Here is a 12,660-nt window from a genome sequence, read left to right as displayed (position 1 = left end):
TCCTGGTCCACCACGTCGTTCGTCTGCATGGGATCCCTACTGACGTTGTCTCGGATCGTGGTCCCCAGTTTTCCTCTCAAGTCTGGAGGAGTTTCTGCAGGGAACTGGAGGCCACCGTGAGCCTCTCGTCCGGGTACCATCCACAGACGAACGGACAGGCAGAATGGGCCAACCAGGAGTAGGAACAGACCCTCCGCTGTGTGACATCCGCGCACCCGACGGCCTGGAGCAACCACCTGGCCTGGATCGAGTATGCACATAACAGCCAGGTGTCTTCTGCCACCGGCCTCTCCCCATTTGAGGTGTGTTTGGGGTACCAGCCACCATTATTTCCTGTGGTTGAGGGAGAGGTCGGTGTGCCCTCGGTCCGGGCCCACCTTCGGAGGTGCCGTCGGGTGTGGCGCACCGCCCGTTCTGCCTTGTTGAAGGCCCGGACGAGGGCCAAGACCCATGCAGACCGCCGGCGGTCCCCGGCCCCTGCATACCAGCCCGGGCAGGAGGTGTGGCTATCGACAAAGGACATCCCGCTTCAGGTGCAGTCACCGAAACCGATGAACAGGTTCATCGGACCCTTCCGAATCCTCAAGGTCCTCAGCCCTGCCGCAGTGAAGCTCCAGCTCCCAGCTTCACTGCGGATCCACCCGGTGTCTCACATCTCCAAGATCAAACCACACCACACCTCACCCCTCTGTGCTCCCGGTCCGGCGTCGCCCCCTGCCCGGATCATTGACGGGGAGCCGGCCTGGACAGTGCGCCGGCTCCTGGACGTCCGCCGAATGGGCCGGGGGTTCCAATATCTGGTGGACTGGGAGGGGTATGGACCCAAAGAACGCTCCTGGGTGAAGAGGTGCTTCATCCTGGATCCAGCCCTCCTGGCCGATTTCTACCGTCGACACCCCGATAAGCCTGGTCGGGCGCCAGGAGGCGCCCGTTGGGGGGGGGGGTACTGTTGTGTGGGCCGCCAGAAGAGGAGGTACTGCTGGCCCACCACCAGAGGGCGCTGCCGCCACGGACACAGCCGGGGGTGACAGCTGTCACTCATTATCTCCTGACAGCTGTCACTCATTCATGCTTCATCATCTCACTCCATAAAACCCGGACGTCATCTCCACCTCATTGCCGAGATATCGTCGAACCGTTCAGATAGTATTCTCAGCCTTAAAAGTAAACTGTGTGTCAGTCTGAACTCTTTTTTGCAGCTGTTTTCCTGTGGTGTTCCTTGTCTGTGAGACCGGCGTTCGGTGTGACCAGCGACGGCTTCGCTTCACACCTCTACCAGATAAGTGGGTAGACAGGAGCTGCACGAGTGTGTGTTAGAGGTGGAGGTGGAATTCCCACCGTAGTTGCTACTGGGTGTGCACACACCCATATCTTATTGTCTCTGCTCCCTGCCAGCAGTACCAGATCTGACCTTCGAAGATGGTGGCCACCTGGGGACTCGGGACTTGGCGGCTTCAGTATTCTCCGGGTTCGTGGCGGAGGAAATCGTGTGGTTCCGGTTCATCTCAGGACAGACGTCTTCTATCCTCGAGCCTGCCCACACGTCACCCTTGTGATTGACTGTCTGTAAAATTTCACATTCCTCTGTGTTGTACTCATTCACAACAATAAAGTGTTCATATTTGACTCTTTCATTGTCCGTTCATTTACGCCCCCTGTTGTGGGTCCGTGTCACTACACTTTCACAACACATTGATTTTCTACGGCCACTTCTTACAATTATGAATAATGCAGGGCTTGACAATAAGGCAATTTATGCACTGGCCCACAGTGCCAGTAGAATTTGAAAGTTACTGGCCCGGATGAAAATATCACTGGCCCATACTTTCACGCCCGCGCCGAACCGACAGCCGCCGCATTGACCCAGTAAATATACAATACTCTAACTGGCAACTTGCGTTGACCCAGTAAATTTCACCAGTAAAAATTTATTTCTGTGACAAATTATTTCAAGTAACCATGACAGTCTCTTGAGTCAGTTTCTTGAGATTTGATTATTTATAATTTGGTGCACATGTCCTCCTCATGCCTGACACATCCTTCCACCCTCTCATGCCCCAAACACTCATCCATACACTCTTCATCAACCTCATCCTGGCTGAGGAACATGTCCTTCGACCTTAAAGACAAGAGTTCTTCCTCCATTTTATTTTCTAATTCTTGCAGCTCTAGAGCCAGCTCTTCATCAGAAAGTCATAATATTCACTGCGATCGATCTTGCGTAAGCGAAAATGATGCGTCAATGTTGACGCGAAATTCGCGCCACATCAGAAGATGCTCCTGCAGACGAAGTTCGTCTGCACTTCGGCAATGTTCGGAACATTGCCGAAGTGGCGCGGAAAGAGGCCCCACGCATGCGCCGTAGCTACCACAACAAACATGGCGGATGATGTAGCAAAAATGTTCAATTTCTACATGTATTTTGACAGATTTCTTCACGGTAAGACTAATAAATTTGCCCAAAGTGATTTTAATTCTTACTGGCCAGGACGGACCAGTGAAATATGAACTTCACTGGCCAGTGGTGGCCCAGAACGTGTAAAAAAGGCCGCCGGGCCATCGGACCAGTGCTATTGTCGAGCCCAGTAATGGGGGAGATCATATACATAAAAATGATATACATGACAATGATTCCTAATGTCTAACTTTTTTTCAAATCATTATGACAAAGAAAAGTAATTGAGGCTCGATGTTTTACAGTTTAAAAAAGTAAGTTCCTTATAAATGATTCTAAATACAGGTGAACCTCATTAACTTGTGCAAGTTGGGGTCCACAAAATCACAGCACCTCCTCATCACAGCAGTCATAGCGCAAAAGGCGGGGTACACCATGGACAGGATGCCAGTCTATATCAGGGCCACATACAGACAAATACAATCATGCTGTCACGCACACCTATGTTCAATTAATGTCTCCAGTTCACCTAACCTGTATGTCTTTGGAAGTGGGAGGAGGTCGGCATACCTGGAGGGAACCCACACAAATGCGAGGAGAATATACAAACTCCACATAGAAAGGACCAGGCTGGAAGCGAACTCAAGACCTTCTTGCTGTGAGGTAACTTTGCTCAGCAGTACACCACGTGCTACACACAATTTCCAGTTTGTATGTTGTAATCTTGTTGTTTCTTTGTCTGGGAAATTATACATAGTATGATCTCTTGAACCCAAGCACCTCATCCTTTCCAAGTGAGTTTCTGCATAATGGAGCATCACAAAAACAATCTGTATTAGTGACTGACCGATTATCGGCCTGGCCGATAATCGTTCCTGTAAATTTGTGTGAATCAAACAACAGGCACCTTCTGTGCTCACCATTGCTTTCATCTTTACACGGAATTGGTGTGCGTTGATTACTGCAGCAAAAGTCATGGTGTATTGTGGGAAAATTACAGTGTATAGATGGAAATGCAAAACCACTGGATGCTCATGAAATTTATTGAATTGACTTTGTTAGACACCCATGCAGCAAAAGCTCCCAGATCTTTTTCTCTAACTGTTATATTTAATGCGTTAATAGTCATGCATGGGTGCCTAAGTTCACATTTGCTGGCATTAAATGTCAACTGCCACGTCTGGGACCCTGCATGCATACGATCTATTAGGTTGCAAAATGGACTTCCTTGTTGGATGACACAGCTTTGTACAGCTCAGTATCATCTGCAAACATCTTAACTTACACTGTCAAGTATTTTGGGCAAGTATTTGATGTTCATGACCTGGGTGCCAGCTGTCTTGTCTAAGCCTTTAACAATCCAGACTGGCTAATCTTGATATCCGGGAGACATGCTGACAGGGACGAAGAAGAGGTTCATATTTAACGTGGGTAACCAACGAAAGCACGAAGCTTGTTTACAGAAGGGCCCACTGCACGTGTCTCTCACACCTCCCCAGCACTGTTGTTGAAAGTGCCAGTTGGGAGCGTGGCTGCAATCGGGAAGCGAACCCAGATCGTTGGTGTCCCAGTCCAACGTGCAAACCATTACGATTACCAGCAGAACAAACATCAGAGCGACAAAAGACCAACCGGCCCTAATTAACCACTCTGTAAGTCTGATGCGGAACTTTCATGGGCTTTTTTTCCTCAAACATCAGAGAAATTTAAAAGTTTACTGCCCCCCCCCCCCAAAAAAAAAAAAAATCTTCTGGTCAGCCCCTAATGAAAATACTTTTAAAATATAATGGGGATGTGTTAAGACGTCTTCCGTTTCCACGCATCAGACTTACAGAATGGTTCAAGAACCGAACGAAAGACCAAGAAAACCGAATCACAACACTTCCGGGTAATAGCCGAAACGGGTTTTAATCACCAGTAACCACAGACAGTCATTACGACAGGAACTGAAACAGATTAAAAAAAAAGTGAGACAGCACAGGACAGTATTTATATGTTGGTTCAGAGCTCGATGAGGACACCGAGCTCAGCTAACCTGTGTGTGAGCTGAAAACGAGCTAACCGCGGCTAACGCTGTGTGTGTCATTTTAAAGGCGTATAAACGAGCAAAGTGTCTCAACATCTGCCTACCTCTGAGACACCGTGTCCTCTCCCGCTACACACGAACGTTTAATTCAATCACATTGGACCAGGAGGATAAACAACAACTCGACGAGCCAGTGGCGACGATCGGACTCGCTCGGTCAGCCGAGGGCGTGGTCACGTGACCCGAGGCCATCGCTGTTCCTCGGCCTGTTGCCATGGAAACCAGGTCACCAGGCAGGTAAAATCTTTACAGCTTTTAATTTTTTGTGTGTGTTGTTTGTCTTTGACGCTGAGTTTGAATTGTTTTTATGGATTAAGAATTTTGTTTTATTTTGGTGTTTTATGAGTTATAGGACATAGGTTTCGTTGTAAGAACGATTACTGCTTTGATGGCAGCAGTTTAATTCCAGACTAGTTGCGATATTTCTATTAAATCCCTTAATGTAATGATAACATTCTACACTTAATAAGCCTCTTGATTGTTTTCAACTCTACTGTTGTGGAGTACACTGTAATTACGGTATATATGTGTGTGGTTCGTGACGAGTATTAGAACAATTGTTTCAGCAAATTCCAGTGGAGTACACATGGACATTGTAATTAATTAAAAATGGTTTCAGTTATTATTTTCTCCCAGACACTGTGACAGGAGGCGGTAATAATGGACCAAAATATTGTTCTGCTGTCCGTCAATATCAAAACCCAGAAGAAGAGTCGGTTTGGAATAGAGGTGGGCGATACCGGGAATTTTGGTATTGATCCGATACCAAGTAAATACAGGCCCAGTATCGCCGATATCAATACTGATACTGATACTTTTTCATATTTAAGCTTCATAGACCCAAAGGATCCAAAAGACCTAGGATAAAATTTTGCTAAGCATTGTATGTGACAACAGAATACTTTATTATCACAAGCAACATTTTTCTTTAAAAAAAATATCACTCAACACAACTTAAAACAAAATCTCCTGAGGTAGAGGGCTGACAAACCACAATACAAGGGTGCGCTGCTCCGTGTTGTGTGACACAGTGCAGCGCTGCTCTTACAGACAGACTTTGATGAATCTGCGTGCGCAGCAGTCAGTGCGTGCGGCAGAGTAAAAAAGCTTGAGTATCGATCTTTTTCCACGAAGATCTTCAATATCAATACCAGCGTTGGTATCGATATTATCAATATTAGGATCGATCCACCCACCTCTAGTTTGGAAGCCTAAACCAAATGTTAGGAGAATAGGTCATACAGGTTTAAATCATCCTCTCAACATAACTGGAAAACATGAAATTGATGCAGCAGAAGGGAGACGGTGGAGCTCGTGTTATTGGACTGCCAATAATGTCAGAGTACTAGGTCAGAACAGTTTAACATTCGAGGGATTACTTTCTTTTTCTACACCACACCACCAGTTTGGAGGAATGTCATTGAATATTCAAAGGGAACACGGAATATTTCCTCACCCTAACAGTTGGTGGCGCTAATGCACAGTGTCGGTTTGCAAACCGTCAAAAAACTAGGTAGAAGAAGAAGGAGGAGGAGGAGGAGGAGGAGGAAGAAGGTTCGGAAGCTTTCAGAGCTGGTGATTAATAAAAAGGCTCGTAAAAGGCCACAGCAGCGCTAACAACATGACCGTGAGTTGTTAATCCGTTTTCTTTGTTGTAACGTTTACGTTTGTGGCACAGCGTTTAGCTCTGTATTCTTTAGCTGCATCATAAGTTTGCTGTAGCGTCTGTTTACGTGACGTCATGCGACGTTAAAGCAAAATATATTTTCGTTTTCTGATCTAGATTTTTGTTTTGTGACCTGAGAAACAGAATGCAATTTACGGTGCTAGTGATGTTTGTTCCAGATGAAAATACCTAAATTGGATAATTGCCCTTCAAATTCTTGATTATGTAAAAAATGCTGACACTGCATTGTTTTTATTTTTATTTTTTTGTCTATAAAATACATGTACGTAAAAACGATACTGCATATGAAATTGCCGGGGATAGAACAGTAATGCATAAAAAGTATTTCCAATGTGGTCCTCAGGAAAAAACAAAGAATTATTAACATTCCGCAAAAAGGCACAAAATAGAAATGGAAAAACACTGAGTACAATGATTAAAAAATGAGAAAATATAACACACATATGCAACACAAATATGAACACAAATAATACAAATACAAATTTTGACTGTTGTATCGACCATCACTTTACACTTTAACCACTACTTTGTTAAAATTAAAGTATGTTCATTTATATTTATTCACTCCACAAGTAAACTGAAAGAATATAGATCAGTGTGTAATTACGTAATAGTACATTTACTGTACTAAACACACAGGTACACTAGAGCTCTTGGCAAAATTCTGTTGTGCATGTATTAATGATAAGTGTCTAGCAGGTAGCGATATTGCTCAATATCAAGAACCTATTGTTATAATAAAAATAAATATGTCCACGTTAAACATCAAATTAGGGTTTTTGTCTGATTTTGACAACATATTAAGATACTGCTGTTGTCCAAACAAGTTTTCATCTTGTCCCTTTCTATTAGGGAGTGTGTTAATACCAAACCCTTGTACACTTAATGTGTAGTTTATCCTGTATTCTCATCATGCTCATCTGTTTTTTCCACAGAAATGTATCCAACTGTTTTGTTACTTAGTTAAGTACCGTCAATCATCAACATGAAAGATTTGCTAACTACGATTTATAATGTTTTGATGTGTTTGTGTCAGAAACACGAGTTTGCAGTGGAAATGATTTGTGAAGGATGCTCAGGAGCTGTCAACAGAGTCCTGAGCAAGCTTGGCGAAGGTGAGGATGACACATGCTCTTTTTGTGTCATTTTATGGAAATATGTAAAGTAGTTTTTTTCTCATTTTAAGAAAAAAGAGATAATACTTCCAAAAACAAGTGTATATTTCAGCAATTCTAAATAATCACAAAATAACACAAACACACTCACACACCGATGTCAGGCTGCTGCCATGCAAGGCGCTCTCTAACTTGGGGATTAAGGACCTTGCCCAAGGCCAAGGGCCCTTGGTGATTTTTCCAGTCAGGCTGGGGATTGAACCAAGGATCCTCTGGTCTCAAGCCCAGCGCTTAACCATGGAAATTTTTGTCCTTCCAATATGACTTTAGTAAAAAAAAAAAAAAATATATATATATATATATATATATATCAGGTCGGTGGAGTGTCCTTGCCTCAAGTGGAGGAGTTTAAGCATCTCGGGGTCTTGTTCACGAGTGAGGGACAGATGGAGCGTGAGATCGATAGACAGGTCGGTGCAGCATCTGCAGTGATACGGTCGCTGTATCGGACCGTCGTGAAGAGAGAGCTGAGTAGGGGGGCAAAGCTCTCGATTTACCGATCGATTTACGTTCTGATCCTCACCTATGGTCATGAGATTTGGCTCATGACCGAAAAAACGAGATCGCGAGTACAAGCGGCCGAGATGAGTTTCCTCCGCAGGGTGGCTGGGCGCTCCCTTAGAGATAGGGTGAGGAGCTCGGTCACTCGGGAGGAGCTCGGAGTCGAGCCGCTGCTCCTCCAAGTCGAAAGGAGTCAGTTGAGCTGGCTCGGGCATCTTTTCTGGATGCCCCCTGGACGCCTCGCTGGAGAGGTGTTCAGGGCACGTCCCACTGGGAGGAGGCCCCGGGGAAGACCCAGGACACGCTGGAGGGACTACATCTCTCGGCTGGCTTGGGAACGCCTTGGGGTTCCCCCGGAGGAGCTGGGGGAGGTGTGTGTGGATCGGGAGGTCTGGGCGGCTTTGCTTGAGCTACTGCCCCCGTGACCTGACTCCGGATAAAGCGGAAGAAGATGGATGGATGGATGGAGATATATATATATATATATATATATATATATGTGTATATGTGTGTGTATATATATATATGTGTGTGTATATATATACAAGTTGGGACATGTGCAGCTCTCCACAAGTTCTCTTATACTCACTCGACTGGTAAGCACTGAAAGCCGAGATAGGCATGTCCAAACTTGTCCTCTAACACTCCGAAACGGAGGTGTTCCTTTGTCTCGCTTCATCAGCGAATCGGTCGTGACGCGCGAAGCCTCCGCACGGCTTTCCATGACAAAATCTGTTGTTAAAAGTGAAATCTGCCGGAAAATGGCTGATGTCCAGCTCTTGTGATAACCAGAGAAAGAGCACACGACGGTCTCGTATCCACAGAGCCATCAGCTTAGAAATGATCCAGTGGTTTGTGCCGCGACGTCGCAGCTCGGAGCGTGGCGCACCAACCGTCCTTAAAGGGGTCCTTAAAGCTGTAGTTAAAGTCCTTATTCTCTGTGAAGCCCGTAAAATTTTCACCAAAAGCCAGATAAAGTTTTCGAATGGTTTCCAGGTGCCAGTCTCTAACAGCTTCTGAAAAAATTCTGATGGAAAAAAAGTCCTTTTCATTACGCCATTTCCAGACAATGAAAATCCGACGAGGGGGCGGGACCACTCCTTCCACAAGGCGTGCTCACAGGCGAATGACATCACCGACAGGCATGGAAAAACTCACGCATGCGCACGAGGGTTCAAGCATGTCTGACGTAAAAACATATGAATGAAATCCATATAGTTTTTAAAAAAATAAAAAGGACCTATACTTTATGGACAGCCCTCGTATATATATGTGTATATATATATGTGTATATGTATATATGTGTATGTGTGTGTGTTTAAGAAGGTAGTTGCACCAAATTAATTGTGGTACTTTGAAATAACCCTGTAACTGCTCCTTGATGCCTTTATTGTTGTTCAGCCAACAGGGGGCAGTAAATGTCCACAGCAGTAGACAGAGTGCCTGCTGTCAGTGATAATATTACAACACACACCATAGCAGGGTTTGACAGCAACATCACACCAACTCGGAAGGAAATCCAACAAGTCTTGTTCCAGACAGGCACATGCATTTCTGCCTCTTTACCAGTTAGCAGTAGCTAAAAATTTCTGCAAATGCCCAACAGTCTATCTCACAGTTAAAGACAGAAAGAGGAGGAAAACGGAAAAATCACTGACTCCAGACAAAACAAACGTCTTTGGCCGGAGGTTCTTGTGGTGAAGAGTTCTGTGATCCTCCTTTAGTGAAGTGCTGATGTTGAAACCACTGTTTTCCCTGAATCCTTATGATGCTGGTGCAGGAATTAAAGTTGGATTTTTGTTGTTGTTTTTGTTTCAGAAGTGAAGTTTGAGATCGACCTGCCTAAGAAGCTGGTTTTGATAGAGTCTGATAAAGATGTGGAATTCCTCATGACTACGCTGAAGAAATGTGGAAAGGAGGTGAAGTACAACGGCCCGAAGTGAAGGCTGCGACTGCACAGCAGGTGAATCCACCGAGATCACAAAATACTCTGCATGACCTCCTGAATTTTTCTTGTATTTTTTTAATCACCATGGAATCAAGATAGAAAACTAGTACTTTTTTTTCTATTGATCATTTATGGTACATTTTCAGCCTGTTAAAACTAATATGTAAATCAAACAGAAATCTGATTCTTTAAATGTGAATTGCTTGTGACCTGACTGCTGGTCGAGCTACGGGTATGTGGAAAAAGTCTTGCTTGTTATTCTGAGCAACATTAACTGCTGATGACGTGGTTTTATTGCCACAAATTCTTACTTCAAGTAATAAAAGGTACTAGACCTTTAATTATCGCTCCCCCCGGTATGACATACAAGGGAGATATAGCGATCAGCATGTCCATCCGTCCATTTTCGCTTGTTAGCATGCTATCTCAAGAACCAATTGATCAATTTCATTCATATTTGGCTTAAGGGTGTACTTGGGTAATCCCCATCACTTTGTATTAACTGATTTGTGGGGACTGGAGGGATGTGTCATGTCCTGATGACTCTTGTTCACAGTGCAAGTTATATAATGACATTGGACTGGGGTGGTTCCTTACCTAATATAATGATAAGTAAGGCAAAAATTTGCTTTAGCTAGCTAAAGTTAAGTTAAATTGTATCTTAAGGCAAAAGTTAGAAACTAGCTAATGTTAGCATTCATGACCGCTCATGACCGAAAGAACGAGATCGCGAGTACAAGCGGCCGAGATGAGTTTCCTCCACAGGGTGGCTGGGTGCTCCCTTAGAGATAGGGTGAGGAGCTCGGTCACTCGGGAGGAGCTTGGAGTTAAGCCGCTGCTCCTCCACGTCGAAAGGAGTCAGTTGAGGTGGCTCGGGCATCTTTTCCGGATGCCCACTGGACGCCTCGCTGGAGAGGTGTTCCGGGCCTGTCCCATTGGTAGGAGGACCCGGGGAAGACCCAGGACACGCTGGAGGGACTACATCTCTTGGCTGGCTTGGGAACGCCTTGGGGTTCCCCCGGAGGAGCTGGGGGAGGTGTGTGTGGATCGGGAGGTCTGGGCGGCTTTGCTTGAGCTGCTGCCCCCGCGACCCGAATCCGGATAAAGCGGAAGAAAATGGATGGATCGATGTTAGCATTCATCCTTAAACACTTGACAGAATCTAATTCAGACACTCTGAATGTAAGAAAGTAAAGTTTGTCAAGCAAGCTAGTTCATTGTTTACATGAACAGACAACAGTAATATTTGGATTCTTCTGAGCAGGAATACAGAAAATGTATTGAAATCTTACAGTATTGTATATTTGTATGTGGAAGTTATGTGTGTGTGCAGGTTTTTGCAAATGTAACAATGCTGGCTGGTTGAGTTTGTGCCTAATTTTCTGTTTTGTTTTTATTTTTTCCCTTTAGGAGTAATTTGCTGCTGGAATTTAACTTCTGTGCCTGTCCATTAGAATCTGCTGGACTCTGACGCCAAGCTAACACGCACATGCAGGTCTACTTTCTATGTTGGCGTTCATACAGCTGTTTATTAATCAAGAATGTGTCCGATACGTCCCAACAACAACAAACCCAGAGGGTAGAGGATGTTTTGGATCATTTTATTTTAATGAAGCATTATGTACGAAAGGCGGACAAACCCGGACAGTCCTCTGTTGGCACACTGTGTGCGCAAACATAAGCTGTAGCTACGAGCTGTGTTTCTAAAAGTCACTCTTGCCTTTGACACGACTCACACTCCTTTAAACTGTGACGCCCAAAGTAATCAGACGCCTTTGTCCCAACACTAACTCAACATTATTGCTTCTGTTGGACGTGACATCAGAATACATGAAGGCATTTATAGAGTTAGAATATTTTTAAAATTGCTTTTCTCTTAGTGCTGTTTAAATCACCTAAATAAAATCATGTTTATGCACATTTACTAACAAATTTGTTGTGTGCTCTTAATGATAAACATTTTGATTGTGGTTTTTGTTTTTTTTTTGGGGGGGGGGGTGGCTGATTGCTAGCATTTTATATCTATGTTAATGCACACAGAAGTTTCTCCATGTAATGTGGAGTTGCATCAGGAAGGGCATCCGGCATAAAACTTGGGCCAGAAATCAACATGCAGACCTACCTTGGATCTGCTTTTGTGACCCCGAGTGAAAACTAGGGAGCAGCCAAAGGGTTAATGCACAGAGAATAAAATCAGTTCTGCCTCAGTCACATCAGTTTAATATTATTAATTTAGGTGTCTTTACTCTGAGCAACATTTAAGGCCCTGTCACACCTTGACGATTTAGCCAAGGTGTGACAGGGCCTTAAACAGCCCCGACAGCCCCCTTTCAACCCAGTGCTTCTGGTCAGTATTGCACGGTGTGGTGTGCGTCAGAAACAGAGTAACTTATGTTATTTTTTTATTTTCGTTTTTTTTATCTTGGTGGACTATTTTCATTGTGTACAGAATGCTGATGAGTGGACTGGCTGTGGAAAATGCTGCCATGAATGAATTATGTGCTGTCTCTTTAAATGCTGAAAGTGCTGGCTGCTTCCTGATCAGCAGATCTGATCAGGTCATCAGACCTGAATAATGAAACGCTGTGATGATTTAAACTTTTAAAGCGCCAGTCGACTGTGATCAGGTGTGATCTGAATGAAGTGTTGTGTGATCTGTCGGTGTGGTGATCACCGACAGCCACGGCACTTTAAATGTTTAAACAGCGCGTTAATCAGGCATGATCACCCTGATCAATTGATTGGGCCATCTGATGATCACACCACAGCGACGGCCCTTTAAAAGTTTAAATCATCACAGTGCTTCTGTGTTCAGAGCAGAGCACCGACATGAGAAACGCATCTGCAGCAGGGAAAAAAAACAAAAAA

At 44.5% G+C, this 12,660-nt stretch overlaps 2 protein-coding genes across 3 annotated transcripts in view; one reads left to right on the top strand and one right to left on the bottom strand.

Moving 5' to 3' along the window:
- slc36a1 (solute carrier family 36 member 1) overlaps positions 1 to 4,669 on the bottom strand; it is a 122,354-nt gene extending 117,685 nt beyond the window's left edge. The window contains exon 1 of the mRNA XM_034182312.1: positions 4,526 to 4,669. The gene's annotated coding sequence lies outside the window, so the exon portion shown is untranslated. The remainder of the gene's footprint in view (positions 1 to 4,525) is intronic.
- A 31-nt stretch (positions 4,670 to 4,700) lies between these two features.
- atox1 (antioxidant 1 copper chaperone) lies at positions 4,701 to 11,718 on the top strand. Of its 2 annotated transcripts, none has more exons than XR_004563836.1 (4): positions 4,701 to 4,718; positions 7,205 to 7,283; positions 9,663 to 9,807; positions 11,203 to 11,718. XR_004563836.1 is itself a non-coding variant. In XM_034182313.1 (4 exons), the coding sequence occupies exons 1-3, from the start codon at positions 6,103 to 6,105 to the stop codon at positions 9,785 to 9,787; spliced, it is 210 nt and encodes a 69-aa protein (XP_034038204.1). In that variant the 5' UTR covers positions 6,013 to 6,102; the 3' UTR covers positions 9,788 to 9,807; positions 11,203 to 11,718. The 2 variants fall into 2 exon arrangements, 1 of the variants encoding a protein (XP_034038204.1); XM_034182313.1 differs by lacking the exon at positions 4,701 to 4,718 and adding an exon at positions 6,013 to 6,108.
- The last annotated feature ends 942 nt before the right edge of the window (positions 11,719 to 12,660 follow it).

Source organism: Thalassophryne amazonica, chromosome 11 (assembly GCF_902500255.1).
Source record: "Thalassophryne amazonica chromosome 11, fThaAma1.1, whole genome shotgun sequence".
NCBI classification, from domain to species: Eukaryota; Metazoa; Chordata; class Actinopteri; order Batrachoidiformes; family Batrachoididae; genus Thalassophryne; species Thalassophryne amazonica.
This window is presented reverse-complemented; position numbering and strand designations above follow the sequence as displayed.

Bases quoted from the DNA above. Each gene is read 5' to 3' on its own strand.
- atox1 (XM_034182313.1), top strand. The intron at 7,284-9,662 runs GTGAGGATGACA...TTTTTGTTTCAG, and splicing joins CCTGAGCAAGCTTGGCGAAG to AAGTGAAGTTTGAGATCGAC.